Source organism: Rattus rattus, chromosome 7, assembly GCF_011064425.1.
Source record: "Rattus rattus isolate New Zealand chromosome 7, Rrattus_CSIRO_v1, whole genome shotgun sequence".
Taxonomy (NCBI): Eukaryota; Metazoa; Chordata; class Mammalia; order Rodentia; family Muridae; genus Rattus; species Rattus rattus.
In genome coordinates this window covers 119,667,957-119,694,656 of record NC_046160.1, presented here as the reverse complement: position 1 = coordinate 119,694,656, position 26,700 = coordinate 119,667,957, and the positions used below count along the sequence as shown (strand labels likewise).

Below are 26,700 nucleotides of genomic sequence, written 5' to 3'. Positions count from 1 at the left end.
GTGAAGTTCAGGCGTTGCTATAGCTATGGTTAACAAAATCAGAAACTCAGTAACTCCAGAACGCTCTGCTGAAGATAGGCCTGGCTTACCTGGTTTGCCCTTCACAGTCTGCAGGATGATGTGGCTGTCTCTTGATTACTGTATTACACTTGTTTGGGAGTTTCTGGTACAAACCACCTGGAAGAATGAGAGATTTTATCTTTTGTGAAGGGTACATGGCCTTCTGGTTGACCAGTAGGTGCCTTGTCCCATAATTAGAATATGTTCAAGTGGAAGAGATAAGAAGGCATAGAAAAGTGTTTGTATTACAGAAGTAGCTTTAATTGCTTAAATTTTGCCCTTTTTAATTATTCGTTTTGTATTTTAGAGACAGGTTCTTTCTATATGGCCCTGGTTGTCCTTGAATTCTCTATGTAGACCATGCTAGTTTCAAACTCATAGACAGCTGCCTGCCTCCCAAGTGCTGGGATTAAAGGCATGTGCCATAATGTCTGGCAAAATTTGCTTTTTTAATACTCTGAAATATCCTATTTCAATAACTGCATAGCTGAACACATTAGAGTTGTAAAATTTTAGTTGATTGCTAACACTTACAGAAGTATTCAAAACCATCATCAAACTGTCACTGCTGTCCATGACTTCCCTCTAGGTTCTCCATCTTGAAAAGCAAGAACGGCCTCCAGACTACCAGCATTCAGCTCAAGTGAAACGGCCCTCTGTCTCCAAAGAAGGGAGGAAAATGCCTATCAAATCTCAGATGTCTGCCTCACCAGGCACTGGTGGTACCAACACTGCTCCATCAACACCAGTCATGGGAGTCGATGATAAGCCTGCCATGGAGGAGAAGCCCCAGCCCCCTGAGGCCAGCCCTCTTGGGCACCGTGACCTAGGCAGGAGCTCTTCTAGCCTCCTGGCCTCTCCAAGCCACATTGCAGCCAAGGAACCCACCCCAAGCATTGCCTCAGACATATCACTGCCCATTGCCACTCAGGAGCTGAGACAAAGGCTACGTCAGCTTGAAAAGTAACTAATGCTCCCACCCTTGTTTTTCATCTCGGAGTTTCCATCCCATACACCACAGGGAGGGAAATAGGATCTTAACTGCTCTGGAAGAAGTTTGAGTTGTGCTATTATTTTGCTCCTTGAGTCTTTGACTTTCAAACACTTTGCTGTTTTGTAGGACCTTATTGGAAGAACAATAGTGAAGTGAGGTTTTGCAGATGGAAAAGGCAAGAGAATTGAGCTGTGTAGATACCATATTCTCAGTTCATGCCAGGGATGGACTCCTGCAGGACAATCCATCACTAATTGTGAACATTGTGTCACCTGCACAGGTTTAGCAGAGGCTGGTCTTTTCTCCCTTGCAGAACACGAACCTCACCACCACCAAGTCCGTACCTTTTCTTTGGATATTTGTCATGGTTTATTGGTGGTATTTGTGCTCCTTCAGATAAGGAGGAAAATATTTACCATATGCATCCGATATATGGTAACCTCTTACGACACCCAGTTATAAGGAAATAAAAATAGTGGTTGTAAAAGTACTTCAGGACACAGCATTGGCCACACCTGTGTCTCTAAGGCTCCACTGGCCTATGCTCACCTTTTGTGAGCTTCCTCACATGGATCAGGTCAAGGCTGGGGATGTAGTGCAGTGATGGAACACTTGCCTAGCAGCAGCCAGAGGGAGCGTCATGCACAGGATTGACGTTTGTCTCAGGGAGAGCTCTGTCTCACTTGTACCTTGAGTGCTCATTTGGAAAGCTCTAGTTGTGACTTTTTAAGGAATACCAAACCCTCAAGTAAAATAATTTCAACTTGGTATATATTCAAAAGTTTCGAATCATGTTTAAGTTAGATCCCATTTTGTCTAAATGAGTGGACATTATCTTACTGTATACAGCACACCTTTTTTGAAGTTGGGGCAGAGATGGTGACATGTTGTTTCCACAGTGGGACAACGCTGGGGCAGTCTCCTCTGGGGCAGATCCAGCTGACTATCCGGCACAGCTCCCAAAGGAATAAGCTCATCGTGGTTGTGCACTCCTGCAGGTGAGGCCAACTGCCACTGGGACTGTCAGGTTATTTCTATCTCACGTGATCCCTTCCCCTCCACTGAATCAGTAGTAGTGTAGATATTTTGAGCTTATAAAAAATCTTTTGAAAACATGGGTAAATAAGAACTGGCGGCATTGACACACAAGCTCCTGAAGAATGTAGAGGTCAGTCCAGTAAGGGATTATATGGACCCTCCGTATCCTGGCTGCCGAGACACTGACTCACCGGTGAGGGTGGGCACCGCAGAGGCTGCTCCCTTGGCTCTGAAGACAGTTTGCTTGTGGTTGGGGGTAACTGAATGTGTTTGGCTTATACTAGTTATCCTAGGGAAAGAGCAGGGGACAAGTTCATGGAGGAGGTTGACCCTGTGTAGAAACTATGATTGGAGGTGCTACAGAAGTAGCCCATGTGGCCATTTAGAATCTTACTGACAGAAGGACAGTCTGTGAGAAACAGAGCAAGGGCTGTGAATGTTCGCCACACTCTGGGCTTAGGTAGCAAAGGCAACAGTTACTCTGGCAAAAACTGTTAAAAGGGAAGTTTAAAAGTGATACCAGAAGCTAGCAATCAAAAACTTTGGGAAATTTGATATGTGTTACTCCTTGTGGTTCAGATAATATGAAGTCAAAACTTGATAAAATTATTTTAATATGAAATGTTTTGTCTTTTAAATTATAATGTCTAGTCTTCTCTTGTTTGCATTATTAGAAACCTCATTGCCTTCTCAGAAGATGGCTCTGATCCATATGTCCGCATGTATTTATTACCAGACAAGAGACGCTCAGGAAGAAGGAAAACACATGTATCAAAGAAGACACTGAACCCTGTGTTTGATCAGAGGTAAAGTGACACTTCATTTAGCCAGGAGGCTACCTGGAGGAACTGTTAGGTTAGGGCAGGCCTGATGAGGCCTGTGGAGAAATAGTATTTATTCTCTAGCATATTCCAGCATAGCATATTCTGGCACATGTTGCTTGCTAAGAAGCTTTTGACCTTTGATAGAGGTGGTAAGCATCACATACCCAAGTTAGGATGCTGCCCAGGGAGACTGATGACTACAGTGACTAAAGGCATGTACTGCCACTGCCCCCCACTAAAAGTTGAATCTTACTGATGACTTTGAAGAATTTTGACTTAGTGACAGAACACTAAGACTGCATTTTAAATCAAATAGAATTTAAAGAGGCATTAAAATTTAAATAATTTTATTTAAATAATTTTTTGTTTTTTAGTATAAGCTAGTAACATAAAATACTTTTCTAAAACAATTTCAAAAATTAGTGGAGATATAATTTTTTTGCAAATCATAACAGTCACTTTAATAGAAGCTGCCTCTGTGTGGTCACCAGAGATCCTTGGATCCCCAGTCAGTGCAGACTGCCCCATCCCATCGTTCTGTGGCAGTGCAGCAGCTGCTCGTGTTGAGAAAAGCAGTACAGTGGAGGAGCGTCAGTGTGCATCAGCCCGCTCTGTTCCTCCCTTAGCGTCACCTTCCCCCACTGTTTCCAGGCAGCACTTTTATGTAAACTATGGTCAGCTGGGTCAGCACTGAAAAGGCAACAAGAGAAAAAGCAGTGTTTGGAATGATCTCCGACACAAAAGTTTTTAGTTAGAAGGAAATGCAGCAGGATCATCAGGAGCTGACGGGGGTGTTGTTTCCATTTCAGCTTCGACTTCAGTGTTTCGCTGCCCGAGGTGCAGAGGAGAACACTGGATGTGGCGGTGAAGAACAGTGGCGGCTTCTTGTCCAAAGACAAAGGGCTTCTTGGCAAAGTGATTCTTTTTAAGTCCTTGTATCCTACACCTTGTAGAATTAAATGCAGTTTAGAGCTTAGCTTACACGGTGGGAAGGGAGGCTCACTTGGGTTAGTGCATGTTTATCACATTGTGGTAAGACATCAGTACGTAGCTGTTTCCTGTATCCTTACTATTGACTTATTACTCATTGTAAACCAGCAACTTAAAGGTGAAGAAACATTGATTCTTTTTTTTTTTTTTGAAAATTTAGAAACTATTCAATATTACATTGGAAGAAAACATGAAGGGAAATACCCTCAAATAGCCTGCTGCCCCACCCATTCAGCTAATCATGTACTTCCTTCAGCATGCCATTGACCTTCTTTCTCCAAATTTTCTTTTGTTTTTTCCATCTCACATTTAATTTTGGTGTAGGTTTATTTATTATTTTACAGTGTAAAGAGGTTTAGATAGAGAAAGGAATTGTAGATGTCTCTTTGTCAACAGCAAAGTGAGAAACCTGCTATCAGCCAGGCCATGGCAAATACTTAAGAGAGGCACTGTAAAGCAGGGAAGGTTTTTTTGTTTTTTTTTGCCTCCTGATTTCAGAAGTTTCGATGAATGGGCTCTGGTACTTCTGGGCCAGTTGTAAGGCAGAAGGTCATGGTGGGGGCCATGAGACAGAACGGAGCTGTCCACCACACAATAGACAGAAGCACAGAGATGTGCAAGGAGACCAAAGAGAAAGCATAGCTTCCAGAGTGCATTGCTAGTGACCCTATCCACCCCCAGTTTCCCACTGCCATCATAGTATGTATGAGTCTGCCAGAGGACTAACCCATTGATTAGGTCAGAGCCTTTGGGTTTAGTCACCTTGAGAAGCCCATCAGTTGGTTGGCAACCAAGCTTCAAAACACGAGCCTTTCATAGTCACTTCATGTCCAAACCACACTCTGCCGTTAATGCCATGTTTGCTAGTATCTCCATAGCTGCCTCTAGATGTGTTTCACAGTCATTGTAGGACTATTAGATACGAGAAGAATCTCTTGGATATACTCAGCCATGGAAAGGTTAAAAGGATTTTTAAAAATGAGAACCTCAAAACATGAGATTTCCATATTGTTCAGAAATTAGAGGGGTAGGAAGGAGTGGTGAGTGATCTGAGGAATTACTCAGTAGTCCCAAAGTACCTTCTTCTACCCACAGGTGCTGGTTAGAGGGGTAGGAAGGAGTGGTGAGTGATCTAAGGAATTACTCAGTGGTCACACAGTACCTTCTTCTACCCACAGGTGCTGGTTGCTCTGGCATCTGAAGAACTCGCCAAGGGCTGGACCCAGTGGTGAGTGCCCCTGTCCCACGTTGCAGACAGTTCCCAGAGAAACCTAGCTGTGTCCACCATCCCAAAGCCTGACCCAAGTCTGTTGTACTTTTCTATGCCTTCTCAGGTATGACCTCACAGAAGATGGGACAAGGCCACAGGTGATAACGTAGCTACGCTGGACGTAGGCCTATTTCTCAGTGTATCGCGTGCCACCTCAACATGGAACAGACCTTCTCACAGATGTACCAATGCTATTTTTATAATTTTAAGTATTGAGTTATACATACCTTAATAATTTTATAAAACTTGGCATTGTAGGAAAATTTGGCCAATATCATTGTTTAGTCTCCCTGTTGAGTTTCCTCCAGTGCCTCCCCAGGCACTGTGATGTGTAGTGGTGGAGTGATGGTTCCTGTGTGGAGCTCTGTCAGCCACACCTCACCCGCCGGGAAGCAGGCACCTGCACTTGTTTCTGCCTTGTCCTGCGTCCTGGAGGTGCACTACACCATGTAAATAGATTCTTTTTTATAATATCTACATGCTGGTTTGGATAAAGAAGAAAATGTATTAAGGAAATACATATTTTCTTCCAAGATTTATTAAATTCTGTGACAAATAATCATTTTCATCTTTTCAGCAAAAAGTTCTTATAGATCTGCTGTGTGGTATGGCTTTTTTAAGGGAAAAATGGAAAGATTATTAAATATAGAATTTTTATGTCAATGATAAAACAAACTTCAAATTATTAACATTATTATAAATAGGAAAATACAGTGAGAAGTCAGGGAATGGCTTATTTAAAAAGTCGTATAACTGAGTAATGGACAATACCAAGAGCATTGCCAAGGCTCTTGAGAATCACAGTATACTCATCTGAAATTTATTACATAAGAAAGAAATGTGCTGTTTATTTGTGTAATTGTTTGTTGTAACTGATTCATAGTACATTGAATAGTACAGAGAGATACATACGTGCTAGGTGTTGTACCTCACATCTGTAATCCCAGGGTATGGGAGGCCATGCCAGGAAGATCCAAGTGTTAAAGGTCAGCCTGGGCTATATAGCAACAGAAAAAGAAACATACTTTATACTTTGCCCAAAGCATAGGAACTAATCTCCAATATTAGGGTATAAGATGTTATCAAGATTGATGCAAGCCCAAGTTGTTTGTCCATGTGTCTAACCGTGTGAAGACAGGTCTGCTACTGTAAAGTGGTGAAATGGGATGGATGTGCAACAAAGGTGTTGTGCTTAAGATTAGCACTGCACTTGCTCTTGATGGGAGAACCTGGCCCTAAACTCACACACAGGATACACCTCTGGTCGAGCTTCCTGTGCGTCCCCGATACATGACAAAGTTCCTGAGCAATGTCCGCCAGCAGCCGTCAGGCTTGCCGTTTTCTGGATATCCTCTTTTTGTGCCATGCCAGATGTTAATACAACTTTTATTTTGTAATCCTTTTCTTTTTAGATTGGGAAAAGCATGTTTTACATATGTAAGAGTCCCCAGAGCTCTTCTGGGGTGAGGCTATGTCACAGTATTATAAGCTATGCATGTCTGTAAACAAAAGATGCACAAAGGAAGGCTTTTTTCAGTATGCATTTAACCTCCGGGATGAAAAGGGCTTCTCAGCTGTAAGAGCATTTAAAACTATGTACACTTATAGCAGGAAAATACAGCTTTGTAATCAAAATTGGAGTAGTTCCATTCACATGCTTCCTGGAACTAAACAACCTACGGGAAGCTTATGTGACCAAACATACCAAAGTGCCTGTGCTGAATACAGAGTGTCCTTTTTACACTCTCCTCTTGTCTAGAAGATGAAGTGTGCCTCAGTTTATAATGTACCACGTGCAGTTGTAATGGAATCTGGCTCTTCACAGCACATCCAGGTAGTTATAAGGCCAGAGTAATCCCTCTCCTGCCATTTGACATCTCCTCTGTATCCAGTTTATAAATCTCTTTTCATTGGTGAGCAGAATTGGGAGAAAGTTTATGTGTATGTACTCACAAGAACATATATGCACATAAAATATTCAAGGGTAGCATTTTTAATTGCAGGAGAAAGGCAGGTAATATCCTATTAAAAATAGTGGCTTGACCATGGTATTAGATGTTTTTCTTAAGGTCTTTTTAATTAGGTGTGTTGAAGGGCTTCTGTCTACAAAGGAGATTTCTCTTTTTTTTGCTGAAATTTTATCATGTCAGTGTTTTTTCACCAACAACCTATCTATCTTAGTTTTGTACCCATATACTTAATCTATTCAGTGTGTATTGTTTAATGAAATGCTTTTCATAACTAATTAGGCAAATTGACTCTAGTTAAGGGTACAGTACCCTAATAAGTCAGTGTGATTCCCCCTGTACATCATCTGAGTCTTCAAGTAGCATCTCCAGTCTATGCGGAAAGGAGAGAGAAGGTCCAGTAATGCTAGCCCACCTGGTTGTAGTTCTGCGTGCTGCATGAGGAGGGCTGACTTGCCATCAAGGCACACTCCAGTGTCCTGAAGATATAAAATATTTTTAGTTCTCAAAATGTTAACTTTTAGTTTTTAATGACTTATCTAAGAAAAAAGAATGTTAAGTTTTCTACTTTGAGCCAAACCAATGAGGGAAATTAGTGGTTTGAAGTACAGCTCTGCTAACTTATTCATGTGGTGGCTCGTCCTGTGCCTTAAAGTACAAAGGTGTTTTCAAGTTTCAGATGAAAACAGAAGCAGCCTTGCAACCATATTTCCCACCATTTGTATTTTGCACTCTGTATGTCTTGTACAGGCAGTCTCTATGCAGAGGTGTTTAGGATTAGTTTAAAAACCTCAGGCAGTTGCGGAGAGTACCAACTGCTGCAACGACCGGTTCCATCTAGATTGCCCACTGTAGAGGTGGACCACAGAGGGTGGTATTTGTTTTTGTTTGTTTTAGTCATAAAATGTCCTTTTTGCTTAATTTTATATAACAGCACATGTATTTATTCAATAAAACTTTTATGTTAGTGTACTTGTAGAATGTTTTTTGTTTGTCTCTCGAAATGAACAAGTCTAGCGTGGGAACAGCTAGTTTGGAAAGCCCACACACAGTATCAGGTATACTTGCTGTTTGTGCATTCTTTCACCGTCCACGTGGTTTGATATTCCTCTTGTTCCCATCCTAACTTGCCTCTCCTCCATGTAGCTACAGACTCTTTGAAGGGTAATGATTGAGTAGGAAAAATAGACTAATAAGTAAGACTGAAACTCGAAGAAGTCCCCAGACAAGGTGCTGAGATAGAAGGTGTGAACAAGGGCAAATGCTTGGGTATCTAGTGTCTCAGTAGGCTTAAGGAAGTACTTTGTAGTCTTTCTCTTGTACCTTCATATTTATCCCTCTTAGTTTCTTTATATATGTGCTGAAATGCCACCTTTGCTTGACGTTGCTGATTAGGTAGCCAAGACTGGCTTTCAACTAATAGTCCTCCTGCCCTTAGCGTCCTAAAGGTTGAGATTACAATTGTATGCTCCCAGTCTAGTTTCTTTATTCTTTATAATGCCTTGGTTTACATTCATTAAAAAAAAAATCTTAGGACAGCATATATTCTGGGCAAGCACTCTACCAACTGAGCTATACCCCAACCTTTACTGCATTACTCTCCCCTTGTGGTGTTCTAAAACAAAACAAAAAACTTCTTTGTTTCCCTCTTACCTGCACTCGAAATATTGAAGTATACATGTTTCTTGTTTTTTTTTTTTATTTTGTATTCTGAGTACCACTGACCATTGTGTTTTCCAAATTAGTATCACAAATAGACTATCCAGTGCCCTCTATAGCATCTTTCTTCTCTACATTCTAGCAGGGTTCCCTCCTGTCTCTGTCTCTGTCTGTCTAGTTACCTGAGCTGAGGATTAAACAGCGTCCTGTCCAGTTCCCTCCCTCACATACACATATGTACTAAGTCTTTCATCCTGACTGGAAGACATACTTCTGCTGCTCCTGCCTCAACTCCACCTTGTCTCTTCCACTGTCAACTCAGTTCTCAGTTGCTCCCCTCTTTGTTTTAAAGACAAATCCCATCTACTATTTTCCATTGCCTTTGCAGTGAGGACTAAGAGCCTATCTTTTTTCCCATTGCCAGAGACTATGCCAACCACATTTCCTCCAGCGTCTACTTCTACTCAAGTTTAATTCCCATAGTTTTTCAACCTCAGCATCTCCATGATGCTTTCCACAGGATACTGGCCTGAACAATGTCCGTTTCCTTTCACATGATGTAAAGTTGATTTTTCTCAGTGTCCTTTACCAGCAGTCTAACCTTAAGCAGCCTCCATAATTCAGAACCTTGGCACCATGTTACTTCTGTTCATCTTACTTAACAAAGTTTCAGTTGAGTATTACTTATAATTTTTCTGCCTGGACTATAAACTACTAAGAGCAGAAACTATGTGAGTATTAAATTTTGATGGCTGTTCTTAGCATGCAAATGATAACCCACATATCTGTTGAATGAATGATCTATAAACATTTACAAACTATACAAGACTCATTTAATGAGTTTCCATTCAAAGAATTCTAGTTACCTCCTGACAGTTTTATTAAAGGCTGAGCATAAATTAATGAAATATGTAATAATAAAAATAAAAGGCTAGTGGTATAATTACCTCAAAAACAGCTGGGTCACCAAAATGCAAAATATCCAGAAGTCTTAATTTATTTGATGCTATTCTAGAACTCCTTGAAAAATTCAGGATAAAAAGAAATACATTGTCTCTATATACTGAGAGGGAAAGATATCTTTAGAAGTGGCTATCTACTTGAAAATCTCAAGAGAATAACCCCAAAACTCAGGTTTAATAGATGTTTAATGAGTTACCTTTGAGACTATAAATCTCTACTTCTTACATTCTAATAGTAATAGCAATTAAAAACATAAACATTAAAAAAAAAGTTTATACATCAGCCTTTGGATCTCAATAGCAGTGAAAACCTGTAACCTTCAAAGGAAAAAGATAAGTCTTAGAATTGTCTTGTTCCCAGAAAACTGCTACTGTATGGCCTGTCTGGATGCTGGGAAATCTATGTCTATTATGTTGTCAAACATTATCATTGCAGCTGTCTGAGCCTGCCATGCCTCCGGAGACAGATGATGACAGAACAAAGGAAAACCCAGAAAAAGACTTGTAGGATGTTTGGGGGAATAGAAAGGGGGGTGAGAAGGGCATGTGCATCTGCAGAGGGTCTACAAAAGGCCTGGTATTGTTTCTGGGTGTGATGGGTAGGGGATTAATCGATCCAATGTACTTAAGGAAAGATTGGTTTACTTACTAACTAGTCGCATAAACTAAATGGACAGGAACTTCAAATACTATGCCTTTTAGGTATTACAGTAAATCCAAGAAAGTAGCACAAAACCTATGGAGAGAAAGAAAGCTTATTTATAAAATTTTCAATACAGTCTTAAATTTTTAATCCCCAAATCATGAGACATACAAAAAAAAATAATAAAATGTGGGCCATAAGCTAATGGTGGGGACAAAAACAGTCAATAGCAACTGTCTCTTAAAAAGTCCAGATGACCTTAAATCTACCACTGTTATATGTTTAAATAAATGGGAGGAACTACATATCTAAATGGGGAAATAGGAGAATGATGTCTCACCCAGAAAAGAAAGTCATCAGAGAACGAATACAAGGAGAAATTCTTGAATACAAGAACTCAAGGCTCACTAGAGTTCAGCAGATTTGAGCAGAGAAAGAATTAGCTTGTGAAGGTCGGTAACGACCATCTTCCCTATCCAAGGTACGAAGGTAATACAGAATAAGGAAAACGTATGGACACATAGTGAGAGATCCACAAAGGATGGAGAGGAACGCCTAAAAAATGTTCTTAAGAAACACTGTAGGCTAATGAGATGGCTCAGCAGATAAAGGCACTTGCTACCAAGCCTGATACCTTTTGTTCCATACCCAGAATCCATATTATAAGAACTGACTCCTGCAGGTTCTCTGAACTCCACATGTATTCTGGCAAGTGCATGTGCACAACAGTAAATAAGTAAATTTATTTTAAGAAGTAAAGTTATTTTAAAGGTATTTTTGAAAGAAAAAACAATATGAGATTGGTTATGGTAAGCACACACCTGTAATTCTAGCACTTGGGGAACAGAAATAGAAAGAAGTTCAAGGCCAAACTCACATACTTAATTCAGACCAGTCTGAGCTACTCAAGAACTTGTCTCAAAAGAAGGAAATTTGGCAAAACCAAATATGCTAGAAAATTTACATATTAAGCTGAAGGAACTATAAGTGGGATAAACTTTAAAAGAGCCACACTTAGGCACATTGGATGAAAAGTCAAAGATGGCAACAAGAAACTCCTCTTGCCACTCAGAACAACTGGGTTATTCTAACAGGGACAAAGAGGGGTAGCAAATTCAGCAGAAAAAAAGGCTGACAGCCAGGAGTCCTCAACAACTACACAAAATGAATGGAAAGTCAAGGCATTCTCAGGTTTGGGAAGTAATACAAGGGGCTTAGACATGCTTACTACATAGCTCAGATTATCTGTGGGTTCTTAGTCATCCTGCTTCACCCTTATGACTGCTGGGATTATATGCATGTACCACTACACTCTGGGTCATCTATTTTCATGTGCATGTGTGTATTCATGTTTATGTACATGCCACAGTGCACATGTAGGAGTTGGAGGGCAACATTGTAGAGTCTCTTCTCTCCCTTGACTTTTAATGATGCCTCTGAGGATTGAACTCAGGTTACCGGGCTTACATGGTAAGTGTCCTCACCCACTGAGCAGTCTCTTCAGGCCCCTATTGTCATACTTCTTAAATAACACAATTTGTTGCTAACATGTTCTACAAGAATACTAAATTAATGTGTATAGTGTGTTTGTCTTTACAAATATTTATTTGATTAGCCTCTGAAAGAAGTCTATGTTGTATCTGAGGATATGGAAAGCCCTGGAGTCAGACCTCCCATGTCCAAATCCCATATGTATACCTTCTGTGTACCTTGGGACCACCATAGCTTCTCTATACTTCAAGTACCTAGTGCCAAGGTAGGAAATGGCCATGATGGAAAACGGAAGAATACTTGCAGAGTGATCTCAGCATTACCATTCCATGTTGATGCACCCAGCCCTGTAGGAAGGACTGTTGGTCTTAGGAGAACTACCCTTCTACCATGACTAATTTTTTTTCCCAGAAGACCCCTGTGGTTAACGTCAGAATCACATTTATCACATGGGAAACTACAGACAGTTCCCAACACACATGTCTAAGCAACGTGGTGGATAGGGGAAAGAGAACATCAAAAACAGGACTTCTTTCTCTTTAAGGAAATTCACATGAAGATTTCACTGCTAAGGTCAGGACACAACACCATAGCACCACCACAGTCTCAAATGTCCCAACAGTGCATGGTGAAGGCACTGGTGTTGTCAAGCAGCATGAGACCTCAGTTCCTAGTTTTCCATGAGAACTACACACACACATGCAGAAGACACATAACACATACTCTGCAGGACTCACAACAGTATGACACACATCCAGTGTGTCCATGCACAGTATATAAAATATGCATGACACATTCATTATCTAGTACACACCAGAAACGATACAACACGCAAAATATAACATACAGCATCTACATAACACAACATATCCGAACACTATAACTACAACATAGCATATGCACACCACCATAAATATAATACATAGCCTCGCTGCAGCAGCACATAGACAACACCACACAAAGCATACCTCATAAATATAATGGTATAGTATACAGTACAGGCACTGTATACCTCACACATTCATGGGAATAACAATACAATATGCATACAGAATATACAATCCAGTATATACAGCACACAACACAGTACATATACATACCACAAATGATATGCAATATACAACAACCACACCCAAAACAATTAAGTACAAGAGAGGATTCCTTTGTGACTTTGCTGTCTTGTCCTAGAACAACAAAGATACTTGCTCTTTGTGAATTTGACATAAATCTTATAACAGATCAACCAAGGCTAATCTCCAGCCTCCACAATGATAGAGAACAATTGATGGCCATTTTTTCTGAGGTGTGCTCCACCCTTGGCCCTTTGGTATGTGAGTGACTCCATGTCAGTATTATGAATAGTTTTGCTGGGTTTTACTTCTTGAGATTACCTTGTTTATTTTTTTTTTATTATCTATATGCATGCATGGATGTGTAGGTCTGCGAATACCAGAAAGAAAGTCAGTTCTCTTATTTCACCATGTGGGTTCTGGGAATCAACCTTCCATTTCTCCATTGTCAGATACAATTAGATGAAATTTTGTTGGATTCAAACTGGTGATATTTTGTTAGGAAATGTGTTCTTGAGAGCTATTGTGTACTTCTTATAATATCTCTACCTAGTTTTAGAATTCTGGTGGGTGTCAGAATGAGTTGGAAAGTATATGCTCTGTTTCTGCCTTCTGGAAGAAATTGTAGGGAATCTGTGTAATTCCTTCTTGGAACATTTGGCAGAATATGATTGGCACCTTGGTTATGGACTGTTGATTCAGTTTGCTTAATAGATGCAGACAAAGTTTTTATATTTCTTCCTATATAAATTTTGATAGATGGTGTCTTAAGAAATTGGCTTACTATGTCCATATAGGTTATCACTGATAAACCTAGTGATGTTCACTAGGGTTTTGTTTTTTTTTTCTTTCAGGTTCATAGGTTCAGTATCTATATTTTCTTTTTACTTCTGATATTGACCTTTTGTAATGCATAACCTTTTTCTTAGTCATTTTGGCTAAGGCTATAAATTTTTTTTAGATCAAGATAATTCTGTTGCTTGATTTCTTGCTTATTTCACTAATCTTTTATGGCTTCATTGTTTGGTTTCTGGTTGAGGAAAAGTAAAAAAGGTGCTGTGCCAATTGTACACTTGTCTGTTCCTCTCATATGTATTAAAGTTTGGATGTAAATGGTTATATTAGTTTTATGTCACTGTGACCACAATGCCTGACTAGTTAGTATTTGAGTGGTATTTTTCCACATATTTATTTATTTATTTATTTATTTATTTATTTATTTATTTATTTATTTTCGGAGCTGGGGACCGAACCCAGGGCCTTGCGCTTGCTAGGCAAGCACTCTACCACTGAGCTAAATCCCCAACCCCTTTTCCACATATTTAATACCAGAACTTGTGAGATAGATAAAATAACCCAGCTATCCTCAACAATATTTGTTAAAAGTAAGGAACTGTTAAGTAATATGAAATGCTGTTAAAGCACTGTGACTATAAATGACAGACCTTCATTTTAAGCACCAGCTTTAATGTTCATTTTTCATTTAAATAAGCTAAGGTATTCAAGGGCCAGGCACATATGAATCCTTGACAGCTGGTAGACCCTTTACTGGACTCCACTTGCCCAGAGCAGGAGACTCTCAGTCCGGCAGCAAGCCAGGTGCATGCTTTGAACACTCATCAGGTGCCGTGAAGAAGCTGGCTGCAGCCATAGCTGCTCTCTGCAGAAGACCAACTCTGGCTCTAGACGATACAATTCCACACGTGACTGTGGCTTCTGTTGGTCCAGCTTTATGACCATCACAAGTCTCAGTGAAATCTAGGCCAGGGTTGGGGATCACCTCCCCTGGTGGCACATCAGAAAGTCTATGGGTGATACTCACACTGTTCTTCATTTGTATGAGTTGCCACACTTTCTCTTTTCCTGGTTCCATAATCAGGCTGTTCAGTTCATTTTTCAAGTCAGCTGGGAGACATCCTCTTGGGCTACCTCTCACTGTTACACATTAAACCTATTTACAGGTGTCCGTGTCTTTTTATTTTTTTTTTTTTTTTGCCTACTTTTGAGCTTCTTCATTAATACTTTTGGCTGAGCTGGTAACACAAAGAGATGTCTGAATTGGCAATAAAGAGTAGCAGTGGTGGAGGAAATAGGAGTCGTAACCACAGAATGCCTGAAGAGTTCCAGAAACTATCTGGGACAGAGATAAGGGGAATAGAAGCAATAGAGGCAACAAGGGATAGTGAAAGTAGAGAAGATCAAAGAGGTGGGAAAGCCAAAGCTGACAAAAGATTAGAAGGCTGTGAGGACTCTGCGCCTTTGGCTCTCTGCCCTGCCTCCCCCTCCCCCACCCCATCCCCACACCAAAACAAACAAAAAATCTGCAGGCCCTAGTCTCTGGGTGAGTTCCAGAAAATCACTAATGGCTTAGAGACCCAAGGCCCGAAAACTGTTAGACAGTAGTTATCTTGAGATAACATCCCCCCAAAGCCTATCCTGGCCTTAACCTACCAAACACCATCTACTGTCGCTGCTGCTGTTGCTGCTGTTAGGGCTTCTGGTAGTTAAAAAAAAAAAAAAAAAAAAAAAAGAGCAATGCAACTCCAGCCTGAGTTCCAAATGTTTCTAACTCTAAAGTCTGGAACACTGGGCTCTTAGCCACAGACACTTAGATACATAATCCTATATGGGCCTTCCCATCCTGCCCATAGGCCTTGGTCATACAAGGGCATGGGTCTGCCAATGCCACAATACTACTTTGCCTATTCAAACTTCTGTCCAGCTAAAGTCTTTATATTCCTATTCCACTGGTGCTCCATCTCAGCTGTGTGTTTCTGGTCTGGTTCTTCTCATATTTCTTGTTGATTGGAGCCGAAGAAATGAGTGGAAGCAGGTCTTCACCACTTGTGGTGACCAACATCCTCTCATATATAGACACACATTTGTTGTTACCTGGCCACATTCCTCTAAGGTGGGTATCTGAGTCCTTTTCTTCCCTGAGAAGAACCTGATGCCAGCAGGGAGTGTTGTAGTTACTGCCAGAGCACTTAGAAGAGAATTAGGAACAGCAGGGGCCAAAGCAAACCTAATTTCACTTTTCCTCTACATAGAACAATATAATATTTTTCAACCATAAAGCAGAGTGAAAACAGAGCACTTTTAAGAAAATAGATCATCATGTTGAATACAATAAGCCAGACTCAGACAAAGATAGTGTGTTTTCTCTCACGTGCAGAAGGCTTAAGTTTTAAAAAGTAAGACAAAAAAGAAGTGGAATTATTGGGGAAGACAAAGAGAACCAGAGAGAATGGAATGACGGGAAGGGGTAAATATTATCAAAGTATGCTAGTAGGTTTTTAAAGGTCAGAGTGAAATGCACTTGTGCAATGAATCTACACCATATAAATGTATCTGTTGTATATATGTATATATGTGTATATATCTGTATGTGCGCGCGCACGCACACACACACACACACACACACACACACACACACACACGCGCGCGCGCGCGCCAGAGGCTTGCCCCAGCCTTTATGGTAGAACAGTAGAACAGTACTGGGCAAGACATGGCATTGGATGATCTATGGCCTTGTAACCCTCCCTTACTGTTCTGGGGGCCAGAAACTGATAGCTTCTGAAAACTTAACTCTTTCTTACTGTTCTGTGCTTTAATAAGCACTGGTTTCTTTTATCTATAGCTCAAGGACCTCTTGCTGGCCAGGTGAAAGGCTGGAAACTCATTAACTCTTTGTGAACCAGAGATGTGATTTAGGAACCTACTGGAATAAAACATAGCTCAGCAGGTAAAGGCACCTGCTGCCAAAACTAATGATCAAATCTCTAGAATGCTCAGACAACACACTCTAGCAAGTTGTCCTCTCAACTCCACAGGCACATGCATGGTCTCTGTATGTCTATATATCTACGTCTCTCTGCAACAGAAGTACAAGGATGGGTTTTTTTAAATACCTGGAATAGGCTTTCTAATTTGGCAACACCTACAGTTAACTGAAGCCTCTTCAGTTGCTAAATCCTCTCAGAGAAGCTTGGAAAGTACTAAAAATTCATCTTGGAAACTATTTTACAAACTTAAGAAGACAAATTTAATGATGGTTTTGGCATTTAGTTTCTTTTTTAAACACAGAAATACTATAATAGTTTTTGTTTTAATCCCAGCTACGGGATATGGGGCTGCTTCAGATTGTCCACAGCAACTAACTGTTGTTTGCCTTGTGCTCTAGCAGGGGTGGGGTTGGGTGATTTTCTGGTAGTTGCTGCAATTGTGTGTCATTTGGAACTTTGGGGACTTTTCAGGGGGGGTATGTAAATGCTAGAGCCCCAAGAGGTAGGTTGGGTTGTTGGTGGTGGTTGGTTGCTGTTGGTTACTGTTGGTCATGGTTTGTTATGTAGTCATGCATAAAGAAAACAACAAGAAGAAATTAGATGTTCTGACAGTGATGATCAAACTTGCTCCAAGGAACTTGATACCTCTAATCAGCAGGAAGTAAACTAATGATAATATCACCCCCTCTTTCTCCTCTATCCTTTTTTCTCCCCTATCTAGAGTTGGGTTGAAAGGGTGGAAGAAAGAGGTGGAGAACAGTGGAAGAAAGAGGAACCCACAAAGTAGCTAACTCTGGTTACAGACAAATGCATTTGATTACCCTGGTTCAATAATCGTGAGAGACAATGAATTTTGTCACTGTATATAAAACGATTTACAATTTGTGGGGAAAAGGGGGAAATTATTATTCTGGTTATGACAGAAAAATTGTCTGTCCTAACATTTCTGGACAGATTGACAAAGGATAAGAATCAACCTGTGGAAGTGCTAGCTAAGACTGTTAGCTAGAAGGGATATGGAGCCTGAACAAACCATCTCCTATAACCGGGCAAGACTTCCAGTGGAGGGACTGGGATACCAATCTAACATCAAAACCTTTGACCTACAATTTATCCTGCCTATGATATGGACTGTGGTAATAGTGGCACAGAAACTGGGGGATTGGTCAACAAATGACTATTCCAGCTTGAGACTCATGCCACCAGAGGGAGCCCCTCCCCGAACACTGCCTGGAGGGCCAGAAACCAGAAGCTAGGAAGGAAGGAAGGAAGGAAGGAAGGAGGAAAGGAAGGAAGGAAGGAAGGAAGGAAGGAAGGAAGGAAGGAAGCTGAAGGAAGGAAGGAAGGAAATAAAATGATTCCTGATGATATTCTGCTATACTTGTAGACAGGAGCTTAGCTTAATTTTTGTCAGAGCGGCCTCATTCAGCAACTGATGGAAACAGATGGAGAGTCTCACAGCCAAATATTAGGCAGACCTGGAGGCCTCCTGTGGAAGAAGGGACAAGGACAGCACAAGAAAACCCACAGAACCAGCTAACCTGGGCCCATAGGGCCTCACAGAGACTGAACTGACAATCAGGGAGCCTGCATGGATCTAACCTAGATCCTCTACATATATGTTATGGTTCTGTAGCTTGCTATTCTTGTGCGACTCCTAACAGTGGGGGTGGGAGCTATCCCTCCCTGGTTTCTTTGGAGACCCCTTTTCATCATACTGGATCACCTGGCTCAGACTTAAAAGGAGAGGAGGTGCCTAGTCTTGCTGCAACTTGATATGGTTAACATGACTGGTTAATATCCCTGGGAGGCCTGCCCTTTTATGAAGTAGAAAGAGGGTAGAGTGGATGGGGAGAGGAGAAGAAATGGAAGGAGAGGAGGGAAAGGGAACTGAAGTCAGGATGTAATCTATGAGACAAAAATAAGTAAAATTTTAAAAAATGAGCTTTGATAAAATAACCAACCTCTAGCGTCTCGGAATGTGGTGAAGGACAACAGGGAACTCAGTGACAGAATTGGCTCCACCCTCAGCAGAACGTGAACACCCACACCCTGAAATACTGACTTGCCACTTCTGACCAAGGAAATTAATCCTTGGTTGTCTGCTAAACCTGCAGTGACTTTCTCTGAAGGAAATGCCAAGCAAGACAATACTGATGTCCCTCAAGGCCCACCAATAGTTGCCTCTAGAACTATAAGCAGACTTAGGCCAAAGCAGGCAGATAAAAAAGAGGTAGAAAGTGTATTCCATAAGGAGGTGTGCCACACTACTAAAGAGCTTAGTGAGTTTGCTAATTTATTCAAGCAGAAATCTGGGGAATATGAGTGGGAATGGATTTTAAGGTGGCATAATGGTAAAAGGAAAATAAAAATCAAGCTAACTATGTTGATATGGGCCCATTGAGTGGAGCATCTAGGTTTAAAATGGATGCTGGGCAAAGTTTAAAACAGTGTCGAAGGATTGTTTGAATGGTTGCACAGCATTTGTTGAGAGATGCCCTACTGAAAAGCTTGAGATGCCTGACAGCCCCTGGCTTTGTGTTGATGAAGGGATTTCTAGACTTGGGGAAATTGAAATGCTAGAGTGGATACATTGTGTAACTTTAATTCTTGCAATGGAAAAGCCAAGACTTCATGTCCTTCACTAACCCTGTAAGATGCAAAATGGTGAGTGGGGCATCAGCACACTTGAAGAGCTCTGTTGTAACTCTCGTCTTTGTGATAGATCTTCAGGTTGGAGATGCTGCTGCTTGGTTGGATGAGTTTAATGCAGAGGATTTAGTTGGACCCTGAGGTGGCAGGGTTCAGGTGGGTGTTTGTTGGTACTGTAATGGGCAGCATACACAAAGCAATGTCCGTTATGGCCTGACCTGTAATGGGCATCACAGGCAAAGTGAATTTTACTGTAGCCTGACTCAGATGGACCTTTGGTACTGGCTAATCAGTCATGTTTCCAGGTGTGAAAGTGGTAAGAAGGCTACTGCCTTTTAGTTTGTTGAGTATAAGCAAAAAAGGCCTCAAACAAATGGTGGCGGGGGTGGGGGGGGCTTCCATTGAATTGTGCTAAAAGGGAATCTCAGGCTGTGAACCAATTTTCAGTCTTGAGCCACTTTAAAGACCCACAACCCCCTCAATGTGGGCATGAACAGCTTCTGAGGAAAGATCTTGGTAACATACCTGAGTTTTACTGTTAGCCTTTGTCTAGTCTCTCCCCAGAGGGACCTCTGGCTTTTACAAGGGTAACTGTACATGGGGCAAAAATAACCAGACATCACTAATCTATTGGAGACTGGTTTTGAATTGATGCCGATTCCGGGACATCCCAAGAAATGCTGTGGCCCTTCAGGTAAAGTAAGGGTTTATAGAGGTCAGGGAATTAATGGAGCTTTGGCTGAAGTTAGACTCACAGGTCCAGTGGGTCCCTGAACTCATCTGTGGTGATTTCCCCAGTCCTGGAACAAAGCTGGGATAGATATACTTAGAAATTGGCAGGATTTCACCTTGATTCCCTGACCTATAGAATGAGGGCTATTATGGTTAGAAAAGGTATATAGAAGCCATTAGGGTTGCCTCTGTCAGGCAGTATTATGAGTCAGAACAGTATTGAATCCCTGGAGGTATTCCAGAAATTAGTGCCACCATCAAGGGATTGAAAAATGATGGATTAGTACGTGCCAGCTTATCACCCTTTAACTCTTCTATCTGGCCAGTGCAGAAGACAGACATGACAGTGGACTATCAAAAATTCAACCAAGTAGTGGCTCCAATTGCAGCAGCTGACCAGATGTGGTGTTCTTGCTTGAGCAGATTAATACATCTCCTGATTACATGGTATACAGCTATAGATCTAGCAAATGCCTTTTCTTGGTACCCGTTTATACAGACCATCAGAAGCAATTTGCTTTCAGTTGGCAAGGTGATCAGTTTTACCTCAAGGATATAGTAACTCTCCTGCCCTGTGTCATAACTTAGTTAGAAGGGATCTTGATCACCTGTCTCTTCTATTAAATATCACATTGGTTCACTATAGTGATGGCATTATGCTGATTGGACCAAGTGAGCAGGAACTAGCAAACACTTTGAACTTGTTTTTAACACATATGCACATCAGAGGATGGAAGATAAATCCAACCAAAATTCAAGGACTTTTCACCTCAGTGAAATTCTTTAAGAGTCTAGTGCTGTGGGGCATGCAAAGATATTACTTATAAGGTGAAGGGTAAGTTATTGCAGCTTGGCCCCTCGCAACACCAAGAAAGAAACCCAACATTTAGATGACCTATTTAGATTCTGGAGAGAGCACATTCTTCAATTAAGTGTGTTACTCCAACTAAGTGACTCAGAAAGCTGTTAGCTTTGAGTGGGATCTGGGACAGAAGACTCTTCAACAGGTCCAGGCTACTGTTTAGGCTGCTCTACCACTTGGACCATGTGATGGTACTTGGTGTCAACGGGAGATACTGTTTGGAACCTTTGCCAAGCCTCTGTCAGTGAATCACAGAAGAGACATTTGGGATATTGGAGCAAGTTTCTACCATCATCAGCAGACAGTTATTCTTTGAGAGACAGCTCTTGGCTTATTATTGGGCCTTACTGGAAACTTAACATTTTACAATGGGTCATTCAATTACCATAAGAGATGAGCTGTGTGCTTCGTAGCCTGCTGAGTCATGAAGTAGGACACACTCAGCAGCAGTCCAATATCAAATGGAAGTGGTATGTATTCGATCCCGCTCAAGAAAGTCCTGAAGGTACAAACAAGTTACACAAAGAAGTTGCCCAAATGCCTATGGTTTCTAATTCCATTACAAAGCTGTCATCTGTGAAGCATATGCCTATAGGCTCATGGGATGTATCCTATGATTAGTTGACAGAAGAAGAGAAGCCTGGTTTACTGATGGTTCTGCACATTATGCAGGCACACCCAGAAGTGGACAGATGCAATATTATAACTCCTTTCAGGAACAACCTTTCAGTGAAAGACACTGGTGAAGGGAAATCTTAACAGAGGGCAGAACTTTGGGCAGTATATATGTTTATACATTTTGTTTGGAAGGAGAACTAGCCAGATGTACAATTGTTCAATGATTCGTAGGCTATAGCCAATGAGTTGGCTAGATGGTCAGGGACTTGGAAAGAGCATGATTGGAAATTTGGAGAGAAATATCTGAGAAAGAAATGTGTGGATACATCTCTACAAATGGGTGATATGTGAAGATACTTGTGTCCTATTTAAATGCTCATCAAAAGATGACTTCAGCAGAAGGGGCTTTCAATAGGCTGTCCTATTCTGTGGACAGTCCTTTTTTTTTTTTTTTTTTTTAGGCCAGCCATCCCTATCGTTGCCCAATAAGCCCATGTTCAAAATGGCCTTGGTGACAGAGACGAGGGATATGCATGGGCTCAACAATATGGACTGCCATTCACCAAGTCTGACTTGACTCCAGCTACTGCTGAGTACCAGGGATGCCAACAGCAGAGTCCCAACCCTGAACCCCAAGTGTGGCACCAATCCCCAGGGTGACCTGTCAGCGACCTGGTGACAAGCTGGGTACATTAAACCACTTCCTCCAAGGAAAGAACAATGCTTTGTTCTTACTGGAGTGGATGCTATTCTGAATATGAATTTGCCGTTGTAAATTTGTATGTAAAGCATCTGCCAAATCGCCATCCACGGACTTACACTATACCTTACCCACCATCATGGTATTGCACACAGAATTGTTTCTGACCAAGGAACTCACTTCACAGCCAGAGAAGTACAACAGTGAGCCCACAATTCTGGAATCCACTTGTCTTACTATGTTTCCTAGCATCCTGAAGCAGTTGGCTTGATAGAAAGATGGAATGACATTTTGAAGACACAATACAATGCGGACTACGTGGCAGCAGTCTGGAGTACTGTGCTAGGGTTCTCCAGAAGGCCAAATAAGCTTTGAATCCATGTCCAACATATGGTACAGTTTCTCCCATAGCCAGGATCCAAAGGTCAGGAATCAAGGGGTGGAAGGGAAATGGTTCTACTCACTATCTCTCCAAGTGACTCACTAGGAAAATTCTGCTTCCTGTTTCTGGAACCTTAAATTCTGCTGGCCTAGAAGTTTTGTTTCCAGAGGTGGGAGCATTTGTGACAGGAGCCAAAACAAATGTTCCAGTGAACTGGAAGCTCAGTCTTCCTTCTGACTATTTTGAGCTTCTGATGACTTGAAGCCAAAAATCTAAGAAAGTAATAACAGTTTTAGGAGGGTTGGTTGTCTCAGATTAACCAAGAAGGAGTGGGAGAGAAAGACTATGTCTGGAGAACAGAAAAAGGGATCCTTTAGGGAGTTTTTTGGTGCTGCCATGTCCTGTGATTAAAGCCAATGGAAAACCACAACAGCCTAATCCAAGCAGGATGACAAAGGGCACAGACCCATCAGGAATGAAAGTATCGGTCACTCCTCCAGGAAAAGAGCTAAGATCTGCTGAGGTGACTGCAGAGGGTGGAATGGGTAGTAGAGAAAGGTAATTGTAACTACCAGCTAAGGCCACGTAACCAGTTGTAGATATTAGGATTATAACTGATATGAGTGTTTCTGTTGTATTTCATTAAGAATGTGTTTGTACAAATATTTGTGATTTCCTTATCTTATGATATAACATCAGTTAAAAGATTATCAGTGGTTATAATATTTTTTTAAGTTTGAGATACTCAAAAAATGTCCCTCAAGGGACATCGTTACCTATTCTAAATGTATAATGTGTTTGTGGTCATACAAAGAATAGTTATATCATGTTAGATGTAATCATGACTTGGTTATTGTTTTCAGTTAGAAACTAATCACAACATAAGGAGATATGATTGTATGTCAAGTTGGGTAGCCTTGCAATGGCTATTCCTTTCTTTTTTACACAGTAAACATTTTATTTTACTTTAACTATAATAAATGGTAAAATAATAAAATAACAATAAACAGTGTTATTTTACACCTCCTCCTCTTCCAAATTTTTATAAATACATTTAAATTTAAATAAACGTGTCTTTGTGAATTGCAGTTCTTTGCTGTCAGGAGGAAAAGAGCACTTTGGCGAGCCCCCTGGGTGGTAATCATGCTTTGTTTCTTAAGTGGTGCTAATTAAGCAGCTATATTCCCTCCAGGGAAACGCAACAAGCTTTAGCTTTAGGATTTGTTCATATGTGTTTACATATATAATATTCAAATAAGAACATACTCCAAGAGTATATACATATGTTGTATTCTGTGGGAATATAAAATCCCAAAATAGCAAAATAGTAAGTATACTTAGACTTAAGCAAATGGATATTTTCATAGTGGTGGGCCAAAGATAATTCAAATATTTGTGTATTCTGAAAGTCATAACAGGTACTCAACTAATTATTTTTAAATGTGGTATATAATGATTTTTTTAAACTGCCCTCCTAGTACCCCCCCATTCAAGTCCTTCCTCCATTACACCTTCCCCTTCTCTTTTGAGAAGGGAGGTCCCCTCTGAGTGTCATCCCCCTCCACTAACACATCACCCTCCCCCCACCCTTGCACATCAAATCACTGAGGGACTAGGAGAATCCTCTCCCACTGAAGCCAGACAAGGCACAGAATCCACAGGCATGCAGGCAACAAGCTCAGGGACAGCCCTGCTCCAGTTACTGGGGGACCCTCATGAAGACCAAGCTGCTCATTTGCTACATGTGTGGGGACAGATGGGGTCAGATCCAGTTGGTGCTCCATCTCTGTTGGCTCAGTCTCTGGGAGCCCCACAAAGGTCCAGGTTGGTTGACTCTGTTGGTCTCCTGGAGTCCCTGTACTCTCCAGGTCTCTCAGTCCTTCTCCCAGTTCTTCCCTAAGATTCCCAAGCTCCGTCTAATGGGCGGGAGTGTCTGCATCTTCCCATTGGCCGCTGGGTGGAGCTTCTCAGAGGACAGTTATACTAGGTTCCTGCCACTGCAGGCCGTGCCAGGATGACCAGCTATGGTTGTGCGTAGATCTGACTCTGCCATAATGACTACTCTTGATTGTCAACTTGACTACATCTGGTATTAACAAAAACACAGATGGCTGAGCACAACTGTGAAGGATTTCTTTTCCTTAATTATAGCATTTGAATTGGGAAGGAACACCTTTAATCAAGATCTTTGAGGTGGGAAAATACACCTTTACTCCAGACTTTATGTTGTTGTTTTCCAAGACAGGGTTTCTCTGTGTAGTCGTGGCTGTCCTGGAACTTACTGTACAGACCAGGCTGGCCTTGAACTCTCAGGGGCCCCTCTGCCTCCTGAGTGCTGGGTTAAAGGCATGCTCTACCCCCATCTGGCTTACCTGAGACTGTTTTTCTGAGGTGGGAAGATTCACGTTTGGTAGGGCCACACCGTCTGCTGTCAGTCTGCATAAAGGGCTTGTCTGCTTTCTCTTGTTCTCACTGGCAAGTCCATTCCTTCTCTAACTCAGAGCCTACTTCTCTGGGATTCCGGCACATACAGCAGACCAGCTGAGACATCCAGATTTGTGGTCTAAACAACTCCTGGATTCTTGATCCTTCCTTTGGTAGATAGCCATTGTTGAACTATCCAGACTAGCTTACTAGCCTATGTGCCTCTCTCATAAATCATATATGTGATTGGATATCATATATATATATATGATTATATATTTTATGTATGATATATATTCATTCAGTAAGTTCTTTTACTCTGGAGAACCCTGACTAATATGCATATCTAAGATAAGAGATTTGCCATTTATGTGTGTTATAAGCACATAGAATTCATTGCGAAGTGTTCAGAATTTTCTGTATTTCTAAAGTTGTGAGTTACAAAATCTTTTCTATAGAAGATGTGCTGATTCTGAGCCACCCGAGACCTGCAAAGATGCCAGGCTGTGACTGTGCGATGGTTCCGGTCAGTGCTGACTCCTCCTCTGCTTCCATGGGGTCCCTCCCACCAGCACTCAGCCAGCCTCAGTGTCTCACAAGACTCAGGCTGTATTGGAGATGAAAATCTGGCTGGGAAGATTGGTTCATGTCTATAATCTCAGTCCTTGGAAGGCTGAGGGATGAGAATAGGGAATTCAAGGCCACATAGGGAGTTTAAGTCCAGCCTTGGCTACATGAGACCCTACCTCCAAAAAAATGTTTACGTTACACTTGTTCTTAGCACACTTGAAAGAGTTTATCATGACAGGGTGGACAAAGTCTTCCCCTTGTGAGCCCTGGTCTCCTCGGCCTCTGGATTTGGTACTGGTCTTCGTCTCTTTGCTTGTCAGCTCTTCTTGCTGCCCCATGGGCCCCTCTCAGCATTCTAATCTTTGCTTAGATATCATTGATTCAAGGACTTGAATGGCGTTCTGTCCAGCCCCCTCCCCAGGTGTGGACTTGTCTGGTTTGGGCTGGCCCAGATTTGTCTTTTTTTTTAATTTTTTTTTAAAGATTTATTTATTTTATGTATATAAGTACACTATTGCTCTCTTTAAACCAGAAGGGGGCATCAGATCCCATTTCAGATGGTTGTGAGCCACCATGTGGTTGCCGGGAATTGAACTCAGGACCTCTGGAAGAGCAGTCAGTGCTCTTAATCATTGAGCCATCTCTCCAGCCCCCAGATTAGTCTTTTTGAGACTTTGTTTTCAGCTCCTGCCTGGAGGAGTCTTTAAATATCATTACCCCTTGGAAGACTTCCTCTGGTGACTCTGGACTGTGGTAGCAGCCCCAGAGGTAAGCCTCCACTGGTGCAGTATCTGATGCTGTGGTCACAGCTGTCTCCCTGTTGGATGGGGAGAAGCTTCTGATGCCAGCTTAGAGAAATCGTGATCTGAGCCCCACTCTGAGCATCCGTACTGATGTGCGTGCTTTATAACATCTCCGAGATATAATAATTTCAACCCTGAAAATCTCCCTCGTGTGTAAATGATGTGTCCATTGCTGCTCACTTCTGACAATGTGCGTTACCCCAA

At 41.4% G+C, this 26,700-nt stretch overlaps 1 protein-coding gene across 4 annotated transcripts in view; it reads left to right on the top strand.

Moving 5' to 3' along the window:
- Esyt2 (extended synaptotagmin 2) overlaps positions 1–8,115 on the top strand; it is a 94,171-nt gene extending 86,056 nt beyond the window's left edge. For all 4 annotated transcript variants that reach the window (XM_032908358.1, XM_032908360.1, XM_032908359.1 and 1 more), the window contains 6 exons: positions 650–1,023; positions 1,954–2,052; positions 2,767–2,898; positions 3,726–3,831; positions 5,085–5,134; positions 5,241–8,115. In XM_032908358.1, coding sequence (XP_032764249.1) covers positions 650–1,023; positions 1,954–2,052; positions 2,767–2,898; positions 3,726–3,831; positions 5,085–5,134; positions 5,241–5,286 — 807 coding nt within the window. In that variant the 3' untranslated portion in view covers positions 5,287–8,115. The remainder of the gene's footprint in view (positions 1–649; positions 1,024–1,953; positions 2,053–2,766; positions 2,899–3,725; positions 3,832–5,084; positions 5,135–5,240) is intronic.
- Positions 8,116–26,700: the final 18,585 nt, after the last annotated feature.